The sequence below is a fragment of the Lactuca sativa genome, chromosome 8, assembly GCF_002870075.4.
Source record: "Lactuca sativa cultivar Salinas chromosome 8, Lsat_Salinas_v11, whole genome shotgun sequence".
NCBI classification, from domain to species: Eukaryota; Viridiplantae; Streptophyta; class Magnoliopsida; order Asterales; family Asteraceae; genus Lactuca; species Lactuca sativa.
The window spans coordinates 4,626,032-4,652,132 of record NC_056630.2 but is presented as its reverse complement, the minus strand read 5'-3'; the positions used below and the strand labels follow the sequence as shown (position 1 = coordinate 4,652,132).

The 26,101-nt window shown below is 34.0% G+C and overlaps 2 protein-coding genes and 1 long non-coding RNA gene across 3 annotated transcripts; all 3 read left to right on the top strand.

Annotated features, from left to right (window-relative positions):
* The first annotated feature begins 4,973 nt into the window (after window positions 1–4,973).
* On the top strand, window positions 4,974–6,958 carry LOC111910990 (uncharacterized). The gene is made up of 5 exons (XM_023906757.3): window positions 4,974–5,349; window positions 5,499–5,788; window positions 5,883–5,972; window positions 6,042–6,421; window positions 6,558–6,958. Exons 1-5 carry the CDS (start codon window positions 4,977–4,979, stop codon window positions 6,817–6,819), a joined length of 1,395 nt encoding a protein of 464 aa, XP_023762525.2. The 5' UTR covers window positions 4,974–4,976; the 3' UTR covers window positions 6,820–6,958.
* Window positions 6,959–11,740: 4,782 nt separating this feature from the next.
* On the top strand, window positions 11,741–14,042 carry LOC111910991 (receptor-like protein kinase ANXUR2). Its single transcript, XM_023906758.3, has 3 exons — window positions 11,741–12,881; window positions 13,180–13,625; window positions 13,720–14,042. The coding sequence occupies exons 1-3, from the start codon at window positions 11,873–11,875 to the stop codon at window positions 13,918–13,920; spliced, it is 1,656 nt and encodes a 551-aa protein (XP_023762526.1). The 5' UTR covers window positions 11,741–11,872; the 3' UTR covers window positions 13,921–14,042.
* Window positions 14,043–21,980: 7,938 nt separating this feature from the next.
* On the top strand, window positions 21,981–24,079 carry LOC111910982 (uncharacterized). The gene is made up of 3 exons (XR_002856702.3): window positions 21,981–22,249; window positions 23,676–23,722; window positions 23,797–24,079. It is a non-coding gene; the product is annotated as an uncharacterized LOC111910982 (long non-coding RNA).
* Window positions 24,080–26,101: the final 2,022 nt, after the last annotated feature.

Genomic DNA, 26,101 nt, shown 5'->3' with positions numbered 1-26,101 from the left:
TGGCGATTCTAAAATCCCAGATTTTAGCCCTTTTGAAGTAAAAATGGTTGTGAATGAATCAAAATTAACTTGGAACTATGTCAGTGTCAGAGTAAGTAATTTGCAAAAATCCACCGAACAGAAAACTAAACACAACTCAAGATCTTAGCTTTTTTCCCCTTTGAATATGTGATGTCGTATTTACCTTACAACAAATTAACAATGATCTAAAAAACACTATTCTATTTAACATTTTCATCTTCCTATGCCAACATATAATCATCTCTAACCAGTTTCAGTTTCATATTCAGATGATAAAGTAACTTCATATAATAAATACTATATATCATATATTCAACATTAATTATATATGCAATAGTTCTGTGGCTTCTGGTTGAGGTGTTGTTTGTTCTTCAATAATCGGTTCACATTTCTTCTCAACACCCCCTTCAGTTTTATTGTCAGCTTCAGGCAGTGGCAGAGGTGTAATAACCACATGTGGTGCTGGATCTGTTGGAATAGGAGCATTTGAAGCCACTATCTTTTTTTTCCTCTGGACCTGGTAGGGCAAGCCTTGCACTGCACCATTATAGATGAATGCTTCATTATTTAAACCATTAAAAAAATAAAAAATATATATGTGGATAGATTCATGTACCTTGCAAAAGCACTAGCAAAGTTTTTATATTCAGCTCTCACTGGACATGCATTATAGCTTGGTTTACTTTTTGTGCAAAAAACCTTTCCAAATGTAATCATCTGGTAGTGTAGCTCATATCTATCAAAGAAGCACATATTAGTGATTATCTTTTTATATTTTATGACGTATGTATAATTACAAACTTACAATGTCAATTGATCCAACTTGCACAGTCTGGGCCAAAGATATTTCTGAATGGAGTGCAACACTGGATACATCTCAAGTAGATGCAGTTGTAGGGACTCTGGTTGTGGTTGCAGAGGAACCCACCCCGGTCTCACTGCTATCCTCCCAACATTTGTGTCCACCTGGCAAACATGATATCATGAATATATAAGAGTAAGACTTCACTAACATGTCAAATTTTATAAAGTTTCATTTTTTGAAGTTTGAACATTGACTTACACGGAAGGCAAGATGATGAAGTGTCAATAGACATTGCCTGCTTTCTCAAGCTGTCCCAGTTCATTGCTATATTTCTTTCATCCTCAGCTATCCGATTTTTTTCCTTGGACGTATTTGCCTCTGCCCCACTTGTTGATTCTTTAGATCTTCTGCTTCTGAACTTGATCCTGAGCTTGACGTATTTGCCCCTGCCCCGTTTGGTGGTTCTTGAGAAACATTCAGCTCCTTTGAGTTTGCTTCAACTTTGATTGGCATTCCTTCAAGAATGACGGATTCCTGTTTTTTGGCATCATTTTCATCATGTGCAGTTGTTAGATTATCCACTTCTTGTTTTTGGGTACCATTTTCACCATGTGCAGTTGTTAGATCTTCTGCTTCTGAGTTTGACCATGAGGTTGACGTATTTGCCTCTGCTCTGCTTGATGGTTCTTGAGAAACATTCTGCTCCTTTGAATTTTCATCAACATTTTATGATGTCTTTTTCCTCTACTACTTTTAAGGGTTTTTCACATCCCCCATCTTGGAAGATAGTTTTAAGGGGGAATTTTGCTGCAAGAGCCATGAAGGCAGAACTGCATACATTATAAGAAAGACAAAGCCCATATGTTGTTATTATTAGCAGGTTTTATTTCTAAAGGTAAATCAGACAACACAAACCTTGAAAGATGATCTGAAACATTCTATGTGAGAAATACACCAAACACCGAATCAACAACAGATCCTTTCCATCTTGAAAATCGTCTATCTCCTGAAAAAGGTAAAATTTAAATAAAGTCTTTTATGAATATTTTTTATTTTAATCTGGCTATAGATGATATATATATATATATATATATATATATATATATATATATATATATATATATATACCTTGAACAAGATGCATACGCGCAATGAATGAATCAGCACACCCACGAAACACTCTTCTTTCATTTCCCACCATTTTTCTTTATTTTTTTCTAGATTCTCGCCACCGCCATCACCACCACCACCCTCACTCCCTTCCTTCCCCATTAGTAACCTCCAAAGCCTGCCTGTTTCTGGATCCAGGTCAACTTTAGGGCATTGAATTCTTTTCTTTATAGCCTCAAATGGAATAATGGCATCACTACCTCTGTATAAAACAAGTTCATTTTCTCTTTTCTTTTTTCATCATAGATATGCATATGCTGTAGCTTATATGTAACATATTCAACTGAAACTTCATCTTTCTCCACCCTCCATCCACTTAATGCACCCTGTTGCTATGTCAAAATGTCAATGCCAATGGATGTGACATTTGTTTCTTATAACATTCTTCTCTCAATCTTCAGAAACTTAACTTATTGTATGTAATTTATAAACCAGTTTTTTAAACACAACTTACATTATTATTCTCCTCAGTAGTAATCTCCTCAACATCCAAACTAAATTCCAGAACAACAGATGCTGCTTTTTCCACCGTATCTTCACTCTGCATAATGATGGTATTGTTTGTTAGATCAGTAGACATGTCCTTATCCTGCAAATACCAGCAAATAATATAAGAGAGAGAGAGAGAGAAGTAAGCATGAATAAGGAAGTCCTTGAGATTTATGAAATAGTAGAATTCTAGAAGAAATACCAGATTGCATTGACAATGACAACCAACAATAAAACACAACAAACTCTCTTCTCTCTCTTTTTGCTCATTTTTCTTTTCTTTCACATTTACTGTTCAGTCTTGTCGCACACACACACACACCATCTGGGAAGTAGGACGACGTGAACGATGGTGGAGGTGATAGCCGACGGTGGCTGGTTTAGGGCTTTTAGAGAATATGAGATATTTTTGTTCAGAGAGAGAAAGTGGAATCGATGAGAATATAAGCTTCGGTTACTGTATACCAAAAAAACCAATGTAAGCTTGAATGAAAGTAGAATCGATAAGAATGTAGAGAGCCCCAAATTGAAACCTTGTCCAGTAGAATCGATTTGAGAGTGAGTGTTGGATTTATTGCTTCCCTTTCCCGGTTCGCTTACCCTTTAGTTACCCTAGTCGATCGATTCAAGCTTTCACGAAAAACCCTAGGTAGCAACTGATGGAGACAAAAACGATGGGGCAAAGATAGGATTGGATCCAATTTCAAAGAGTAACAGCAGATTTCACTGAAAACCCTTTCCCGGTTCGCTTTCAATAAAAAACCCTAGGTAGCGACCGAGAGAGACAAGAGGGAAAGGAAGAAGCGTCGATAATCTGGGCAAGAAGGAAAAAAGAAAAAGATGTGGGATTTTTAATTTTTTAGGATTTCATCCCCCCCCCCCCTGGATGGATTCCATTAAAAATTATAAAATGACATCTTTAGACGACACACGCTTTATTATAGGTGCCCTCCGTGTTTTTATTTTTCTTCGTTTAGACACTAATTTAAGGGCACGCAATAATGCGCGACATAAATCCTTAAATTTTTTGAAGAGACGACACTTTTTTAATGTCACTCCCTTTTGCGTAACATAAATCAGTGAGTGTCGTTGTTTGCACGTCGTAAAAGGGTCTTTTTCTTGTAGTGAATGTTGGTGTAACTATGATGGTTGGTTCGTTGAAGGTTGTCTAAGTAAACATATAAGCTGATAAAGTTTTCTTCGTGGTCACTATCTGAGAAACTAATCTTCAAGCAATCATAATATTAATTACGAATGATCCAAAGTAAGCAACTAACTACATGTGATACCATTTATATATAAAGAACAATCTTTTAGGTGTCTGAAATGTGTGTTAGTGATTTCATAATGTCACATCTATATACATTGTTGACTATCGTCCTTTAGGACTTTATCAATCGAGAATGTATGAAGCTCCGAAATAAATACTAAATGCTCTATTCCAAAGATTGTGGTCATTTTTCAAAAAAATTATAAGTTGGTTATTATCAACTAGGTGTAAGACCCATGTATTACATGAGTTCATTTAAAAAAAAAAATATAAAATTCCAAACATTTGAGAAGTTTGAATTTATAAGAAAAAAATAGAAAAATATTGAATTCTTAAAATTAAATTGTTTGTTTTTCTTTTAAATTAAACAAATAATTTAGATAAATAAACAAAATAAACTAATTAAACTTTAATTTAGAAAATTTGAAATTAGAAGGAAGTCAATTAATGAAATTGATATGCATTTATTATTACATTTATTTCAATTATTATATTTAAATATTACGTGGAAATTAATTAAATGAAAAAAACCCATAAAATCAGGGGCGGATTTAGGGGCTTCCCGGGTGGCACTGGCAACCCCTAAATTTTCTGGCCGCAGTGGAAAAATTTTCGAAATTTTTTAAATTTTTTATTTTTTCTACTATCGTGCAATCTCTAATCTTCCCGTGCAACCCTTATTATGAAATCCTGCGTCCCCCCTGCATAAAATACCATGTGGAAAAAAATTAATTGAAAATAACCACACAAAATGATATGTGGCCAAATCAATAAGAATATGACATATGGTAAAAATTATTTATTACGAAGGATTTATTTAATCTACCCTAATAAATAAGAATGATTTTGACACATGTCATTCTCTCATTTAATTGGCCACATGTCATTTTGTCATAATTTTGAGATATATTTATTTTTCACTTGTCATTTATTTCATTTTTCATTTTTAATTAATCATAAATTTAGTTTCCATAAATTAAACCTACCATAACTATTAATTTTAAATTTTAAACTTTAAATTTCAATTTCAATTTCAAATAAATTTACAGTTTAAACCTTTTTGTTTAACATTTTGTTATAGTTAATAATTTTAATACACGAGTTTCATAACTAAATACAAAATTTTAATTAATTTATTTTTTTTGCATGTTTTTTTCATATTTAACATTTTCTTTTAATCACTATATAAACTAGTTTATAATAATCGTAAACACCTTAACGATGAAAATTAATTACTTAACCCTTTGGGTATCGGAAGAAGAATGTGGATGTTTTTCGACGAAGACGGAAATCATCTGGAGAAGGAAGTCGAACATCAACCACCGCCAAACCCCTCTTCTCTCTCTCGCCGTCGCTGTGGAAAAGAGTCGAATATATTGGGAACAATTCGTCAGTGATCAGTTAGCCATGTCTAGTAACCTATTCCAAGGGCTTCCTCCCCCATCGGCACGGCCGCCACCGCCTCCTCCCCCGCCAGAGCAAGCGGCACCACCGCCGTTGGATCCTGCCACCACCAAAGTTTCTCCAACTCCACCAGCCCGTGCTCTCAAGAGTGCCCTTAAACGTTCCAATCCTCCCGACTCCGGACCTCAAGGTATAGTACGAATTTCTTTAGAACATTTTTAGGGTTCGAAACGTTGATGCTATAAACGATTTTTTAAATTAAGTAGATATTAATTTATTTTGTTCGAAACGTTGATGCTAATGTATAAATTCGTTGATTTGCTGGTTATGGGTTTTCAGCTCCTGCCCCAAAGAAAAGCTTGAGGTTTAAAACGATCGCCGACACTTCTGAAACCCAGGTCATAGATGCCATGAAGAAGATATGTTCACATATAAACAATGCTTCGAAATTCAACAAGGCATCAAAGCTTGCAATTCAGCTGATCCAGGCTGGAAGCGTTAAGCCTAGTAATAGTGACTACTTCTTTTCCATACTTGAAGCAGCGATGTCTTCACCAACAACCTGTAATGATCCACGGGTGAGGGCAGATTGTCATGCTTTGTTCTTAGCTGCAGAAGACTTGAAAGAGGTAAGGAGTTTAAGTCCTTCTGATCTTTTCATGTTTATATGATCGTGAATTAGGACAATTGCAAGTCTAAATATATGATCATTTTGATTTGTAGATCTTTACTCAGAAGCAGCAGAAGCATTTGAGTCTATGGACTATAAGAGCGGTTATGGCAAATGATCTCTTCACTGATGATAGTTTCGTGGTATGCTCTTTTTTGACTTCATAATCAAAACTTCATATGTTTTACAGTTTCATGGTGTTGTTTCTTTAGTTTTCAAAGGCTTGTGGAAGGATCAAAGAAGCTATCTCAAATCTTCCTGTAGCAACAAAAGACGATGACATAGAAGAAGCTGCAGCCTTGAAAGATGATTCAGAAATGGTGGAATCAGATAGTCAGACAGAACAACATTCTTCCTCAAATCCTATGCCCGAATCAAGCATTAAGGAAGAGTCTGATCCCTTTGGATTGGACGCTTTGATTCCAAATGCATCAAAAAAAGATGAAAAAGTGAAAGCAAAATTGGATGCTGAATCAACAGCATCTAAAATAAGAAAGGAAGAAGATGATGAAGCAAAGAGATTCTTGAAATTAGAAAGAGCAGCATTGATTCTCTGTTTAGAGATTGCAGCAAAGCGTTATAAAATCCCATGGTTAGATTTTTTTTTTTTTTTTCTTAAATATGGTTTAGATCTTTTCACTTTTGCTTTTATATTTTTTAGGTATTATTTGGTTTTGGAGATGGAAATTAATGTCTGTGTTTATAATTATGTTGTTGCTTGTTGACAGGTGCCAAACAGTGATAGACATAACTGTGAAACACGCATTTGACAATGTAAGCCATTTTACATCAAAACAAAGGAATGCAATTGAGAAACTATGGGCTTCCATAAGAGAGCAACAAACTCGAAGGAAACAAGGGAAATCAGTATCTGGGAAACTTGATGTGAATGGTTTTGAGTGGCTGCAACAAAAGTACTCAACCGAAAAGATAAGCATACGCCATTCCGTTGGTGGCAATACTCGACGTGCGGAACAATGGCTTGGCTGATTCCATGGAATTTGTATTCCTATTCCGGTTCTTGTACTCTTTGTATCAAATACATCATCACAAGTACACCCCAATATTGGTATTGAATTAGTGGTTTTGGTTTTTCTGTCCAAATTCACTTTTTTGCCCACCTCTAAAACACTTGTTTAGATGCTTGGTTCATTTGGAATATGGTTTTATTTCCATACCAAAAAAACGTACTACGATGCTCCAACAATCTCTGTTACAGATTTTTATCATATGGAAAATTAGAAATCTCTAAAAAAACACCATACATTTTCAGCGTCTGAAAATATAGAAGACCCTGATAAAAGTCCGTACATTTTCTTACTTGGATTATGTCTAGAGTCTCCGGAAAGCACTTAGAGATTCTCATATTTAGACTAAAACTGAGACACCTCTTGTATGTGTAGTTTGAAGTAATCATTTAAAATAGTTTGAAAAACAACGTAGATAAAATTATGCAGATAACGTCCCAAAACATGAAAGTATCTTAACGGTTTTAAAAGTTAATGTAAAAAGTAAAAGACAGATTGACAATTTAATCAAGATGCAAAGGTAAACTGCTAATTACTATTTCAAACATAATAATAATGTCTTCTAAAAGTACTTAAGCTCTTTAATCTCCAAAGCTGTTAAATCGACTCTTAACTTGAATGGATGCCAAAATAATAGGGTTAGGCTTGGGGAGTCTAATGAGCATCAACGGGGAGTATATAGATGCTCATAAAACTTATACACCATGTAAAAACCCCATAAAACCATTAAAAACTCATCAACTTAAACGCAACTTCAATATATATTGAAGGAAAAACAATATTGCAACAACAAAGTACAATACTGATGCTGTAATCATCAAAATTTGAATAAACATCAACAATAAAGTACAATACTGATGTTATAATCATCAAAATTTGAATAAACATCATAATGAATAAATGCAATGAATAATATGAAACTAAGCCCAACTCCAAGTCAACTAATCTCAGTATCTCACAACACGAAAGCCCCTTGTGAGATTAGTTAAAGCTAGAACTATAAACAAGGTAATGTCAATCACAACTCACGGACATGCATCACTGGTTGAAAAGAGATAAGAATTAGTTGATGCTGGCCCTAACACTAACATATATCTATTTTATATTTAATTTTAAATAGAAAGTAAAAGATAATTTTGAACAAAAATACAACAAGATAAAGCTAGAAAATGAAATACAAGTTTTATTAGTTGGTTAAACCAATTGCATCTTCTTCTTCTTCACGTATTCATTATTAGCATGGTGCCAAAAGTCCGCCTTCAAGTGAACAACATTTTGTATCCTTTTACTCCCTGAAACTAATCCTTCAAACAAATGCATACTTCCATTGATTAGAGCCGAGTATATATTGACCTTCATTTTGATATTAACCCTCCCATTAGAAAAAAACGGATTCCGAAACTACCGTAGACATTTGAACGGTTAGTAAATCAAGAACCAAGAAGATTATGAATAGAATCATGGTTCATTTTCTTTCCATGAAGAATATCTATGGTTCTTAAATTTCTTAATACCGATATAGGGAAAAAAGTTTGATTCCAAGTTTCCATTTTGTTAATTAAGGTCAAGTTCATTGTAGTTTACTAGCATCATCTAGTAAAGTATTATAAAATTGGATATTCATATCCCGACGACGACTAGATGATTCCCTAGCTAGTTGTTGCTCTTCTCGAAACATCATTTATTGGATTACTTTGTTGACAATATTTGGTTGAATACACATGAAATAACCTTTGAAAAAATATCGTTGGAAATAACAACTTGATTTCGGGTAAAATCATTTTTTTCTGGTTAATCATGTCAACAATTTGTTCAATTAAAGCTTGTACACCACCAATATTTCTTTACCACTTTGCAAGTCGTTGCCATATGATTTATCAACGGGTGTTCTCTTGTAGGGTTATATAACATAAGACATCTTTTGCATCGGACCTTTTTTTTCATTGATGTTTATCTTGCACAAATTCAAATTACACTAAACGGATTTAGTATATATGCATAAGTTTGTTAGGATGCCATTATGAAGAAAGAGTTAGGAATCAAGAATACTTTAAAAAAAAGTTGAGAATAGCAAACGTTTTTAACGGTATGTTGAAACCTATACTACCAACATTTACTTACACTAAGTTTACTCATATGTTGGGAGCCTAACGGTTGAAGAGTGGAATTCTACACATGAGGTCCATGGTTCAATCAATGGCACGCCTAAGAATCGTTAGTGTACCGCGACTGAACCCATCCCATATGAGTTTTGGGACGGGTTGATGTGGGTCATTAGATGGTATAGTTTACCATTTTTATTTATACAAAGTATAAAATGATTATTTTGGGGCTTTTATTGTTAGAACTATGTATTCGTTTCTGTGAAGAAAATATTATTCTTACGGGTTTTAAGGCCCAAAAAAATCCAGATAAAAATCCAGTTTTCTATTTTTGAAGGACCCACATACAATTAACAATCTTACGGATATGATTTATATCCAATAGACAAAACTTCAAAAATGGTCCCTGTGGTTTCCAAAAATATCAAGTTTAGTCCCTAAGTTCAAAAAACCTCATAGATGGTCCCTGTGGTTTCAAAACTTTTAACATTTGGTCCTTCCGGCTAACTCCGTTACCATTTAGCCGTTAAGTCAGGGGCATTTTTGGCATCTCACTACACAGGGACCATTTATGAAGTTTTTGCCTTATTTAAAAAATAATTATTATAATTAATTAATATTAAAGGGTCCCACCCACACACACTCTCTCTCTCTCTCTCTCTCTCTCTCTCTCTCATCTACAGTGTTGAATCATGGTGATTTTTTTTGAGGAAATCCACAGTCTTTGTCTTTTTTTTCCACTGGTATACCCTTATCCGCTTATTCCCCAATTCAGATATGATGAACAAACATACACACTTCTCGCCTTTTTGATTTCATCTTCAAGTGCTTAGCTATCGACGACAACACTCTTCTAGCGAAAGGAATTACAGTCGCGGAACACAAAGCCATTAAGCTTCTAACCAAAAAAGCAAACGATATCCAAGTTCAAATCAAGCCACCCCGAAGCACCCCTCGTTTGTATTTCTCAGTCAATCGAACCCAAGTTCCAGTCGCCGACCTAGTTCTGTTCATCAACGGGTCCGACCACCGTCATCTCCGTCGTTCTTGTCCTCAAGCACATTCAACAACAAAGAAACATCATAAAAGTGAGTTCATTCAAACTAACCTCCGAAGAGATTAATCAACTTGATTCCTTTGATTCCTTACCGGGTTCTTCTCATATGACTTCAAATCATTAAACTTTGATTTCGAAACAAAAATCAAGATTGATTTCCAAAGGTTTTGATTCTCTGGTCGAGCGGAGGCAATGGTTTAGTTGACAGGTGGTTCGATTGAAAAATGTTTTTGAATTTAGGGAAAAAACCCAGCAGGAGATGTGGATTTAGTGTATGTATGTTTGTTTTTCAATTGATTGGGTGAAAGATGCCCTTCCGTTTTCCTGTCGCCACAAATTGGTGTCTCTCCCTCCCTTTGTGATTGGCCCAACCATCGCCGAAGGTCCCGTCAATTTCTTCCGTTTGCATCTTCTCCATTCCTGTCAAGTGGGAAGGGGTTGTTGCCCTCTTGAATGTCGGAAAACCCCATCTCTGCTGGAGATTTTCTCGATTAAAGTTGAAGAAGAAAAAGGAAGGCAACAACAACAAATATCGGTGGTTGTTTAGCTAGCTTGTCATCGAGAAAGAAGAAAGAGTTGATTCGGTGGTGAATCGATATAAAGGAAGGTTGATTGGTTGGGATGTGATGAACGAGAATCTGTATCATAACTTCTTCGAGAAGAGACTCGGGAAGAACGCGTCATCATTTTTTTTTCAATCGAGTTCATAAAATTGATCCGAATGCGATTTTGTTCATGAATGAATTTAACACCACTGAATATATGAACGATGAATACGCTCCTCCTGTGAAATACTTGAGAGGGATGAAAATGCCCCTTTTATTAAATACCTGTGTGTGTGTGAGAGAGAGAGAGAGAGAGAGAGAGAGAGAGAGAGAGAGAGAGAGAGAGAGAGAGAGAGAGAGAGAGAGAGAGAGAGAGAGAGAGAGAGAGAGAGAGAGAGAGAGAGAGAGAGAGAGTGGGACCCTTTAATATTAATTAATTATAATAATTATTTTTTAAATAAGGCAAAAACTTCATAAATGGTCCCTGTGTAGTGAAATGCCAAAAATGCCCCTGACTTAACGGCTAAATGGTAACGGAGTTAGCCAGAAGGACCAAATGTTAAAAGTTTTGAAACCACAGGGACCATCTATAAAGTTTTTTGAACTTAGGGACTAAACTTGATATTTTTGGAAACCACAAGGACCATTTTTGAAGTTTTGTCTATCCAATAATATTTCGGATTTTCAAAAAAACCGATCCGGTTTGTTCACTTCTATCGGGGCAATTGCAAAATTATTAATTTGCTATGAAATGACCTCCTGTTTAAGGTTTTATATTTATTTTTACATTAACGTTTCTTTCAAAAATCACTCCCAACAATAAAAAGGACCTTTTTTTTAAAATTATTTTTTTTTATAATACTTTTTGTGATAATATAAACGATTTCGAAGTATATGCAATATTTTAAACTGTATATTAGATTTTTTTTGGGACAATAGCAAAATAAAATTCCTACCAAACACGAATTTCGCATGGCAATTGCCCCAAATTATTGATTATTTGTGAAAAAAAGAGCTATTCTCTTGAAAGCATTTTGTCATCATGTCACGATTTTATTGAAATAAATACTAACCACCACTAATTAGTGTCAATGGTTTTACGTCTATGCGACTAGGTCATGCATGAGGGTTGACTTCAATCCTTTACATGTGCCGGTAAGCATAAGTACGCACCACAACGTATGGACCTGATCAATCCTCACCACTTACCGGACATTAATTGTCACATCTCTTCCATAATTACCAGCTACGCATCCACTAAAAAAAGAAAATTGAACGCTGCCTTTACTCTTTTGCATCCAAAGACCAAAGATGTCCCTAGTTCACGAAAGGCCTTGCCGGCAATTCACCTTGGATGAAATACAGAAAGCCACCGACAACTTCAGTGAGTCTAAAATCGTTGGAAAAGGAGGTTTCGGAACTGTGTACAAGGGCGCTGTTGGTGATGGATCGACGACGACTCTTGTGGCAGTGAAACGATTGACCCCAGAATCAAAACAAGGGATTGGAGAGTTCGAAACGGAGATCCAGATGCTTTCCAAGTGCAGGCACTCCAATCTTGTCAACCTCGTGGGGTATTGTAACGAGCATCAAGAGATGATCTTGGTGTACGAATATATGTCTCAAGGAAATCTTGCTGATCATCTGTACATGAATCGTGGTTCTTCTTTGACGTGGGAGCAACGTGTCAAGATATGTATTGGGGCTGCGCGTGGGCTAGATTACCTGCACACAGGCACCGGAGTCTCGGATAGGATTATTCATCTTGATGTGAAGAGTGCCAACATTTTGTTGGACGATAATTGGGCTGCGAAAATTGCAGATTTAGGATTATCAAAGGTAGGACCTGCAAACCAACCGCAGTCTGAAGTGAATACAGCTAATATTCGGGGTACGTGGGGATATGTAGATCCTCAATTCCTTAAGACACACAAATACTCAAGAAAAGCAGATGTCTACTCCTTTGGGGTGGTGCTAGTGGAAGTGTTAAGCGGGACATCTGCCTGGCGTGATAAGATCATCCCCAGTCCTGAGTTGACTGATCGAGCCGATTGGATCCTACAACACATGAGAAGTCAAACCCTTCATCAAATCGTTGATTCAAGGGTAGTAAGCCAAATTCAGCCGAAATGTCTAGAACGTTTTGCCTACACCGCAAGTAAATCTTTGCAAAATGATCCTAAGAAACGACCTTCAATGTCTGAAGTGGTAGCTCTGCTCGAGTCTGCGTTGGCTTTCCAAACTTCTTCTTCAATGGTTCAGGGTGATATTTTTCAGTTCGAGTCTGAAGAAGAAACCTCTTCCATAACAGAATATCTAGGTAACATCGATAATACATTTCCTTTCCTACATAGTTGACTTTTTCATTAGTAATGCATATTATTTCTCTATTATGCACATTCGCTTTCATGGCATAACTACTCATCGTGTTTCTTTGGTTTTAATTGGGAAGTCAAATCATGTTTAAATTAATTATCATAATTTATTTCAAGTTGTAAATTTAAATTACATCAAAATGATTAAAGAGTTGAAAATCAAAACATGAAAACTATTGCCTCTTAATTTCTGTGTCTTAAAAAAACTTGGTTTTAATTTGGTGCTACCATGGATCAAATCAGGTAAGGCGCGCAACATATTTGGTGAACCAATCGGGAACAAAACACTGGCGCAAATGCGCCTTAATCCAACTCGTGAAAACAAGGCACGGATAGCTTACAAGATGATGAACGAGGGTAACAAATATGATAACGCCCTACGTTTTGTGAAAGACCTCAAGGCACAGTGGGGCAATGGGATTACGTGCCTTTGCATGCTTTACAATGCAACAGGAGAAACTCTAACATACGCTGCAAGTCGCAATTGGTTTGGTGATATTGGACCATCACCATACCCAACTTTCATTCTGAATGGACAATGGGGTGCGTATTTGCACACAAAAACCCCAAGAGTGCCTAGCGGATCTCAGGCTGCTGTAGTGTATCGTGGCAAATACTCAGACAATGCTTCATGCGACCGAATGATTACTTGGTCCATCCCTTGGCAAAGATTCACCCAGGACAACGCGGTATGTATATATGCTACAGAGATTATGTCTTCTTTTAATCTAAGCAGATGAAATCGTATTAATTAATTAATTGAATATTATATGTACTTGACAGGCTTATTGTGAGATCAATGAGGTTGGACACTTTGATCATGGTGCTGTTTGGGATGAGATTTATGACAAATCACCATCAGCAGGCCGAGAAAGCAGCTATACATGGAATGATTGCTATACAAGGGTCACGGTTGAGAGTGACACTTCCCCTATATATAAAGCTATTCTCACGCGTGTTGATGCAGTTGCTTCATCTGCCTAGCTAGATTCAGTTAGTTTATAGATGCAACAAAATAATGTGAGGATCTTTAATTCGCTTGTACGTGAATTTTCCTGTGTGTTCCATTCATCGAAAATTGAATGTGCTACTGAACTTTGGCATTCTTACTTGAGCAAAATCTCAAAGGCTGACATTGCGGCATTAAGTTATCTTTGTCACGTTTGCTTTTGTATTCCTACTAATTAAGATTACCAAGTCGATCGATCGTATGCAAGTGAGTTGTGGTCACCCGTTGAAGGTTACTTCAAGAACTATATGGTAAAGCATATTCGTTAAATCTTAAATTTTAATAGATACATATAATAAGCACTTTGTATAGTTATATTATGCATTAAAGAGAAATGGATGATAACCCACACCTCCCACGATCAGCAACTATCCACCCCCCCACCTCCCGCAATCGATAACCACCCTCTCCCTCCGTCTCCCATGAACTTTCATTATTTATGATTACCATAACTTTTATTTGTGGTTTCAACTTCCATTATACGTACTATTATCAAACCCATTCATCCCCCTTCCCCACCTGACACGACCAGTAACCAACCCTCCCTCACCTATGATCGGTGACCACCCCTCACCCCACTTCCCACCATCAATAATCACCCTCTCCCCACCTCCCACTTTTTGTAACCACTAAACTGTAAAACCTACGTAACATTGTTGTGGTGGACTGTAAATTGATGTTTTAGGTTGGGGCTCTCATTATTATTATTATTATTATTATTATTATTATTATTATTATTATTTTTTTAATGTTTGCAAGACTATTGAAAGCCTCATTTGAGGGCTAAAGAGCATATCAAGTAATTCAACAACATTCCTATGTTATTCTTCATCATCTTCTACAATTCTACTCCTTATCTTCTTTTTACATCCACACTACAAGAAACACAACATAGATGTCATGCATGTCCAGAAAAATGTGGACGAGAGTTTGTTAGGTACTCTCCTAATGAACGATAAAAGCAAAGACACATCAAATGCACGAGAGGACTTGAGAATTCTAAACATTCGGAGAAATGAATGGTTGCAAAAAAATGGTGACAAGTTTCATAGACCCCAGGCAAGATACTCTTTCACGAAATCTATTCGACAACTCTTTTGTCAATTTATAAAAGAGGTTAAACTGCCGGATGGGTTTGGTTCTAACATCAGTACGATACCAATACTAACATTATTGGGTTGAAATCGCATGACCACCACATTCTTATGCAACGTTTGATACCGATTGGAGTAAGAGGGTTGTTAGACAAAGATACTTATACACCTATTGTAGACCTTTGTACGTTTTTCAAGCAACTTTGTTCCAGAACATTGAAGGTGGAGGATATGAGGAAAGCAAAAGTAGACATTATTGCAATCTTGTGCAAGTTAGAATTGATTTATCCTCTAGTGTTTTTTGACATTATGGTTAATTTACTTTTGCATTTACCTAATGAAGCAATTGCTGGAGGCCCAATTTGTATGAGATGGATGTTTCCCTTCGAGAGGTATATGAAAAAACTAAAAAACTATGTCAGAAACAAGGCGAAGCCAGAAGGTTCTATAGCTGAGGGTTATGTTGCTGAAGAAGCTTTATCATTTTGTTCGATGTACCTTCGAGATGTAAAGAATCATCCGGAAAGAAATGTAGATGTTGTCATTGAAAAAACAAAGTTTTAGATGTTTGAATCTAAATGTCGACCGACCAGCACAACTCAAATCAAAACTCTTAATTTAACGGAAATGCATAACATGGAATGGTTTGTATTGAATAGCTGTGAAGAAGTCAGACAATATATCAAGTAATTAATCTTGTCTCTAACTTTCATTCTTAATTTTTTATTTTATCTTTTTAAATCTATATCTTTTGGTCATCAACATAGGAATTCAAATCTGAGCATCCCCAAAGTGATGAAAAGAGAGAATTTCGTAATTGGTTTCGTGAAAAGGTAATATAAATTAATAAACAAATTTGTTTCATTGATCTAACGAATACATAATACATATTAATTTATAATTGTTAGGTTCATCAAATGAAAATAGAAAAATCTCCAGAATTCCACAAAGAGTTGTCGGCTCTTGCAATGGGCCCACAAATGAATGCCTATTCTTACACCGCATGCATAGTCAATGGTGTTAGGTTTATGGTACTTAGTCGTGACACACAACATACAACACAAAACTCTAGGGTTTTAGCAGTGGGTGAGAAAGGCGATAAATATTATAACCAGTTAGAAGAGATTATAGAGTTGAGGTATACACATGATTATTCAACTGTACTATTTCGTTGCAAGTGGTTTGATACTCGAACAAGAGTTATTTCTAGTGATAGTTTCCCCAGTATCGACACACGACGCGAAGCATACAAAGATGATCAACTCATATATGCGTCACAAGCCAAACAAGTGTTCTACATCAGAGAGCCAAACAATAACCATCGGTGTGTTGTCGAGCATGTTAATCATCGAAGTATTTGGGATCTACCATCGAACGATGACCTTGTTCAAAATGTTGACAATGTCTCACACGAAAATGTAGACGATGTCGATGTACATCAAAATATCTCTTCATCCGATGCTCCACTTTTTATCGATTTCAGCATGTACTTTCAAAACATTCCTAGAGTCATTGTTGATGTAGAAAGTGCATCTGAAGTTCCTCCGCCAACTGGTAAAGTCAATGATGTTTCTGATTACGAGACTGATTACAATGACACCGATTCTGATTATAATACCGAAGAAGACACTGAAGGATATGAGGAAGATTCTGATTAGAATAGTTCTTATGTAATGTGTATTTGTAATATGTGTTTGTAATATGAACTTTATTTGGATTTCTAGTTTAAATAGAAATGTTTATTCCTATCTAAATGTTTATTTCTATGTAATGTGTATCTGTAATAAAAATTGTATTTATATATCTTATAAATTTTCAGGAAATGATGAGAGTGTGGCTTTTGTTTATGTTTACCATGGTTGATGTCATGGGTCGTGGACATGGGGGAGATGGAGCTGAGGACCCACCTTTCTCAGGTGGTAGAGGTCCTGGCCAACACGAGCAGGACGGTAAGTCTTATCATGAATTTTTATTTACTATTTTTGTTCAATTATCATAAATTAAATATCGTTTCTAATAATTTTTAATTGCATTTGTAGTTGAGGAACGTGCTCGAAGGAAAGTTCGAGGAAAAGCTAAAAATATAAAGCTTGAAAAAACAATCTTACAGAACCAGGGGAAACCAATTGACATGCAATATGATAGGGATATCACATTTAATCCCGTAGAAGAGGCGGGAGACATGTTTTCCTGAGAAGTTGGAAAAACAATGTGGCAGATGGTCCTTTTTGACAAATGGAGTTGGAAAAGAGTTTCCCCTAATATAAAGGACACTGTATTACAACATTTAGCGGTAATTATTTATTTAAATATATTTTATAGGTTTAACTATAATTGTTTTTTACTTGGTTAATTTTTTTTTTGTAGAAAAAGTTTGATCTCAATCAAATGTACCAGGATGTACAAGCTAATCTATTGACAGAGAGTTTTCAAGCAACCTTGTTAAAAGGTTATCGAGAGCGTAAAGCCGACGCAAAAGAATATTTCAAGATGGTCGGAGGGTATGAAGATATCCCGAGAGCATTGGCTAATCCTCCGAATGGTATGCTTGTTGATAACTGGGCGAAGAGAGTTGAGTATTTTCAAACTGACGAACACATAATTGCTTCAGAAAGGAACAAAAAAATCCGTGAAAAGCAAACAAATGTGAATCGTGGGGGTTCGAGCTCGTATAGCAGTACTTGCTATAATAAGGTACCGTACGATACATGTAATTATTTATTTAAAATATAATCTAATTTTTAAAGTTAAATAGAACCTTAAGAGAGTGGAAACATTTCGCAAAGCTCATACCGATAAGAATTGTGTATTTGTTACTGCTGAATCGGAACAACAATATGTAAGTATTTAATTATAATTTTATCATATATTTAAATGTTTATTTATACTTAATTGTTACTCACTTTTGGGAGTTACAAAATTGGTTAGTGAAGAGCTGTTAGAACAAACTCAAGGTGAAAGTGAGTTAACGCCCGCTCAAGAAAGAGCTACGTTCGAGAAAGTATTAGGAGAGCGATGTTGCCACATTAGAGGCATTGGCCGCAAACCTTCTAGTCTCCCGACGATTCCACAGCCTTCGCAACCATCACAACCACCATCACAACCATCACAAGTAAAATAGCAATCTACTTTAGCAACGTAAAATGTATCTTGATTTGGTAGTTTTGGTTTTGTGGTGATTATTTGCCAAAAAGTTTGGTAATTTGTTTTTTGTCCCAAGTGCAAAATATAGCAATGTACTTTGGTTTTCTATCTTAGTTTAAAAATAACAATCTACTTTAGCATTGTAAAATGCATGTTGAATTGGTAGTTTTGGTTTTGTGGTGATTATTTGCTAAAAAGTTTGGTAATTGAGTTTTTGTCCCAAGTGCAAGAAATAGCATTGTACTTTGGTTTTCTATCTTTGTTTAAAAATAGCAATTTACTTTAGCATCGTAAAATGCATGTTGATTTGGTAGTTTTGGTTTTGTGGTGATTATTTGCTAAAAAGTTTGGTAATTTGGTTTTTGTCCCAAGTGCAAGAAATAGCAATGTACTTTAGTTTTCTATCTTAGTTTAAAAATAACAATGTATTTTGATAGTTTTTGTTTATGTTTGACGATCTAACTTATAAGTTTATATATATTGTTATTAATTATGTAGTTGAAAAATCTTCGTGCAATGCTCGCCGACCCGACATGTAGGGATGAGCTTTATTCGTTTTTTCAATCCCAAAATAATCAAGGAAACGATGGGAAGGACGATGATGATATGTAAGGATGAGTTTTATTTGCATATGTTGTCACGTTTTGCTACTTGGTAGATTGTAAAAAATTTGTTGTTTTGCTACTCGGATATTATGACTTTTGATATTTTATTGTATTTGGATGTTTGTTTGTAATTTGCATTGGCACTATTATGTTTGATATTTAATAGGATGTTTGTTTTGTAATTAGCGTCGACACTATTGGTTTTGATATTTAATCGAATATTCTTATTACCGACGACACTTTTACCTGCGATATTATCACCGGCAACCAAAATCATTAATTAAAAAAATTAAAAAATTGAAAAAAAATTACCGACGACAGAAGTTATTACCGGCGACACTTTTACCGGCGACATAAGTCATTACCGACGACCAACTTATTAGCGGCGACAATACTCATTAGCGGCGACAGAGTCAATAGCGGCGATTTTTATCATTAGCGGCGACAAACTGATTAATAGCGACGAGACAGTAGCGACGACTCAGTACCAGCGACGCGTCGCCGCTATTAGTATTACCGGCGACTTTTGTCGCCGATAATGACCTTTTTCCTTGTAGTGCCAACCCATATCATAAGTTCCCTTCATCCTCGTAGTAAATGGCTACTTGACTTAAGCTCTAATTATACAATGTTGATGCACTTCTATCCAAATCCTCATTATATTATATAATATTGTGACATATTTTTTTTCCACTATCCCGTCATTGGTTTAAGACTCGAAAAGGCAACATGATTTTTTCACTTTCAACTTCCTCTTGATTTCCTTGAAAACGTACATACTTGATTGCATTCCATCGAGAAGGAAAACCAATGTTGGCTTGAAATCTAATAGAGTAAATCTTCTTCCATTAAACTTGATTACATTCCCTTGAAAAATTTCATACTTGATTGTGGTTCCTTAAACTCATTTGAAGAAATATTTGGTGTTAAGTTTTCCTATTTAAAGTAGCAAGCAAATCTTCGATTTAAAGTCTAGAATTGGAGGTGGGATATGAACCTTCATATATGATATCGTTTTAGTGATTTTATACTACCCTATTGGTTAAGTTAAGAATTTTGTCGAACAATTGGTGAGCAATACCAAAATCCTATTCCAAATAGCAAACAACTCTTCAAATAACACCATAAATACACCGCAAATGTGTTTCCACTGCCAGTTTTGTAATGTAGCTTTACCGGTGCATGTAGACGTATGAATGATGTTTGATTTGATAAAAAAAAATTATGGAGTATCAAAATAAAAAATTAATAACATAGTTACTTTCGTGCTACGTCATCATGCGAGATGGTCACCATTTTACGATTTAGTATGACAATCCGAAACCAAAAGGGTTCCAGTGAAATGGTCAACACCAAACAAAATTGAAAAATATGATGTCTTTCAGTTACTTTTCCTTTAATTTATTCCAAATCGGTCATGGGACATTTTACTAGTTTAAGTTTAGTGACATTCTATATAGGATTTTAGGCCAAATAAAAAACACAACAAATATAGAATTGCACATTGGCGGTCCCCCAATCGGTCTCGGGTCGGTCTCAAGATGGTTCTCTGTTTTTTTGAACCTGTCCTTTTTGGTCTTAGCCACAGTCAAGCCTCAATTCAAGGACACCCGGATAACTAGAAGTTGACTTTGACTTTGACTTTGACTTGGATTTGGTCATGGGTAAAATAGTCATTTTACCCTAACAATAGATATCAGATTCCGACTGAGTGTTTTGCGGGGTAAATAGTCAAGCTTCATTTTACCCCCGACCCCACAGTGATCGTGAGTTTTTTATACTTAGAGACTAAACTTCGAATTTCGGGATATCATAGAGACCATTTATAAAGTTTTTTCTTTAATAAAAGAAAGAATAGAATAAGTTGGGTAATGTGATTAAAAGTATGTAATTAACACAAAAGTTATATGCATAGAAAGTTTCACTTTTGGTATTTTTTGGGACCCCGCGACGATCTGGGAACAATAAGGTTTTTTTGGGCGAATCTCGGAACGGTCCATTCTTTTTTTGAACTGTCCGGATAGTCTGCAGCCGGTTCGATCTCATTTCAGTGGCTTCTATCTTGGTTTCTTTTGGGACCGATCTAAGACTTTAGACCACTCTAAGACGAGTCTTTTTGTTCAGTGTCTTAGCAAATATGTCCAATTACAACTTACCTAATTGGATTTTGAACCTATGTTTGTCCATTCATAGCAGCCCAAAAAAATGTTTTAAGTTGTATATCGCCCATGATAGTTAATTTTGGGCTGCCCATTAAACTTTTTTTCTTCAGTTCCGCAAATAAGAATCATTTAATTTTCGATCATTTGTGTTGGTGACAAAGTAGCTACTTCAAGCAGCCCAAAGTATCTTGTTAACCTAAATCAATGTCATTTGAATCAGTAAAAATCCAAATAAAGATATTCATAAATTGAGTATCTAGAAATAGAAATTAATTCTAATGAAAACTAAAAAAAGTATGGAAGGATGGTATGATATAGGGCTGGATTTAGTAGTTACAAATTAATTTTTTCATTGTAATAGTTGGTACAAAAAAATTTCTATCAATACCGTACTAAGTATAATTGATACCAATTTGTTTGACTACCAATAAATTTGATTGGTACATGTTGGTATTGGTATATATCAACATGTATGAGGGTTTTGTAAATGACGATTTTCGTGTTTTTTGAGCATTGTGAAACTTCAATGGGGAATTGTGTGAATATGAGTTTTCTAATGGTTGAGATTGAAAATTCATTCCAAAATGATTTGATTGATTTTATCATAAATTTATAAGTTAAAGCGGTGAAGGGATATTAAACACGACAATATAACTTGAAGACTTTAACTTTATTAATTTAGTAAATGCTAATATCAAAGCCCGTAAATCATAAAGACTATGTAGGTCAATCATTTCAAAACCTTAAATAAGGATAAAATTGTAAAAGAGGCTTAAACTGGATGGATTGAAATATCCTCCCGTTCAAATCATTGTAACTTTTATTTAGTTTTTGTGCTCTTCTCTTGTTTTGTACTTTTACTCCTAGCTCCTTGCTAGGTGTGCTTCGCCTTTTTCTTTATATATATATTTCTCGTTTGCCGGGTCAAAAAAAAAAAAAAACCTATTAGTTAATTTTGTTATTTAAATAAATATTTAATTACTCCATAAAATATTGAATTAATTTCCCATAAATGCCATGAATTATCTTCAAACCCTAATACCGTAATACGGCCGACTCCTATACAACAACCACCGTCATCTCCATTATCATGCCAAAGTAATTGACTCATTTTAAGCCTAGATTTACCCCCTGTTATAAACACAACTGACACTCTCTCATACAAACCCATTGGTGTGCGCTTGTGAAATCGATTAATCGACAATCGTTGTGTGCTTGTGAAATCAATTAATCGACAATTGCTGTGTGGATAATCACATGATCGACAATGTTGCTCCCTTGTTTGAATTGCCGCATGAGGTAAGCGATGGTCATATAGATATAAATTATGTATTGTCCTAATCTATATAAAAATTTATAGGCACCAATTAGACAAATGTTATAAATGATGAGCATATCCTAATATAAATTAGTATAATATTTCGTCAAAAGATAATAACATGTTTATAGATTTACCAAGATAAAGTAACACGAAGTTATTAAACATTTACCAAGATAAAGTAACACGAAGTTATATAGGTCTAAAAAAGTTTTCCTTGTTAAACGTGGGTTTGTTCTTATGACAATCATTTTGATATTTTAATTTAAAAACAAAAAATTGTTTTTTTTTTCAATCAAATTCAACTTTAACGCCTTGTTCCCGAGTTTAATTGAGTTTCATTAAACGAAAGAAAAGAAAAGGAAGGAAGATATGGAGAGAAAAGAAAGGGAGGGGAAAGAAATGATTAACTTTTTCGTGTTCCCGAGTCCGCACGAAAGGAAAGGAAATGATTATTTAACCGTGTGTTGTTATCCTTATCATTGATTCTTTTCTCTCCAAATCTCTCCAATTTGGGAGGAAGATTAGGAGGGAAGATTTTACTTTGATTTCCTTTCTTTTCTTCCTAAATCATTCCAAAAAAAAAACTCGGGAACACGATGGTATATTTTTTCTCTCCGATTCCCTCCCTTTCTCTCCACTTCCCCCGTTAAATGAGACTCTCGGGAACGGGGTGTAAGTTCACAGTTGCATTCAATTGCCAAGTTAGCAAGCTTATTGACAATATTTTTGATTTCTTAATTTATTTATTTATTTATTTTTTTTTCAATCCATTTCATCTTTATGTTCACAGGTCTAGGTTGCTAATTAACATTTATTAATAGTATATCCCAATTTCCATGAATTGGTTGTGGGCTTTTGGTTGTATATTCTTTTAGTTATAGATTATAGTAAAGTTTATGTATTTCTATTACCATTTCTTGATCTTATTGTCTAACTACTCGAACCGTTTAATATTTGTCTTCTACCTTTCACTCTCTGTGATAAGTTTTATTATGTTTTCGTAACTTACAATCTATTTGGAAATGAAACTAGTAAGAGACAAAATGGTTTTATCACCTCCTATTTTTTGTAACATCTTTTGTAAGGGATATAAGGCTTGTGTTTTGAGATACCGGAAAATTAATCATAGAGATGATAGATCATATGTAGTTGTTAGATGCCTATGTACTAAAGTGTCAAATCTGTTTTAGATATCATGCAATTAACCTTAGAGTGGATAGATCATATGTAGTTGCCAATGAGAAAATAGACCAACTACTTTTGAAAAACATGTCTTATTTACCATATATATCATCATTTAAATATAATATACATATGAAAATCATTAATTTTTTCTATAGAAGTGTCATTCTCGTATGCTTAATACACATACTATTAACTGATACTATTGTTACATAATGATAGAAGCAGATGATGAAATCACGGATATTGATACTGAAGCAAAGGACAAGGTAATGCTTGGTTTCACATATATGATAAAAATTTTAATATTTGAAAGTTTATTATGTTTTCTTTGTGGATTTAGGTTTTGAAGAGGCTGACATTAATGTGAAAAAAAAAACAAGGAAAATGAGAGTATATTCTAGCAGAAATTATTCTGCCAGAATGTTTAAAACGATTACTAACAATATTATTCTTTAAGAAAAAATTAGTGATTTTATTAGATTTGATGGTTTATTTTATTTTTAACCATACTAAGTTTTATTATTTAAGAATAGATGTAATTCTTAGCACTTATTAGTCGTATTCTTTAAGAATTAATGTAATTCTGTTTCATATAAAATTTGTAATTATTAATTTTGATAATATTTGTTTATTGTATTCTGTAAGAATAAAATGTTTTTCTCAAGATAATCATAAACATAATCTTTTAAAATGTTTGAATTGATATAATTATTATCAAGAAAAATGAGATTTTTAAAGTTAAGAGAATTAATTATTCCTTAAAATCTGCAATTTTCCTTTTTTAATTTATGTTAATTGACTAAAATACCCTTATAATAAAATTAGATGATATTTTTCAGTTATATTAATTCAATAATAGGTATTAATCATTTTTTTAAAATAATTAAAATGATTGGTTCACAATCAAAATCCTACATCCATACAATAAATAGCTAGAATATAATAACTTAAGCATATATATATATATATATATATATATATATATATATATATATATATATATATATATATATATATATATATAGAATCGGGTGAAGGCTCTTTTTTCGGTGAAGATTCGTGAGGATGCCTTAAAAAAATTGAAAAATAAATAAATAAAAAATACAAATCATACAATCGAGCATAGTACTATATCGGAGTGAAAAAAATTAGAATTTTTTTTGGATCATTAAAATTAAAGCATGGGTCATTTTTATGATCCATGATTCGTTTTTTATGACCCATCATTCAATTTTAATGATCTAATTTTTTTTTCCATTTTTTTTCTCCGATATAATACTATGCTCGATTTTATGATTTTGTATTTTTTTTTTCAATTTTTTTAAGGTGTCTTCACGAGTCCTCACAAAAAAAGTGTCATCTTCTGAATCATACCCTATATATATACTAGGTTAAAACCTGTGTAATGTACCAGACTGATTACTTAAATTAACAATAATAGATAGTAAATGACGTAGTATAAAACATAAATAACAAAATTCAAATATATGTATATTAATAAAAAATAAGAAATAATATTCAGATTGTTTGAAAGGGTTGAGATTTTAGTGACAAACCTAATTATAAACATTAAATTTCGAATGACTTGTTTGAAGGTACATTGCCAAATGATAGACTCCTAATTATAACATTGTACTTTGAAAGTACATTGCTATAATTTGGATAACTAAAAGTAAAAGATAACAATTACAACAATGTATTTTCAAAGTACAATGCTATAACTTTTGTAATTAGTCACTATATTAATATAAAAGCATTAAAATAAACAAGTACTGAAACCTTTCTTTGGGTTTTTATGTTATTATGTGCAAAATTATGTAAAAAGCTTCAACATTTTGTTAATTTCTGCACCAGTTTTTGTGATCAAAATAATGTGCTCAAATTGAGTTGCAGGACCGCCATCCTTTGTTAAGGTAGTCTAATTATCTTCCCATTTAACAAAATTTGTTGTTCTAAGTGTAAGAATTGGTTATGCACAAAATAACAACATACTTTTCTGAATTCTAATAATTTTTTGTTAATCTTTTTTTCATGCGAAGCAATCACTTAATTATAAATAGTAAATGTTTGGCCTTCAATCATGCTACCAAGCTTCTCATTTCCTTTATAAAAAATAAATCAAAGTTTCAAAAATAAAAACTTTTTATAAAAATATATGGTTAGGTTTTAGTAAATATTCATCAATTCTAGTAATCATCAATTTTATTGACAAGAGTTGAGAGTAAAAAAGAAGAATAGAAAATAACTAAATGGTTAATATCTTAAACTCTAAATACATTAAACCAGATTTTTTGGCTTAACCCAATAAGTCAAAAAGAAACAACTAGGTATAGCTCTCCAGATTAAGTGCTTAACTCATTAAGCTCATTAAGTAAATAAGACACATCCCCTAAGTAAACTTTATGGATAAGACTAAATGGTCATTTTACACTTACATTAAAAAAAACTTCACAATATTCATCAGATTTTTAAACAAAAAAAAATGCTATCTTACATTTAAGTAGACCGTGACATCGATATTTATTATATCTCCATCCTGCATAAAAGAGACGATACCCATAACTATAAGCCATAATTATGGAATGGAACCTGCAATTAACGGGAATCAAGTACTCCATGACACATACACTCATTAATTGATATAC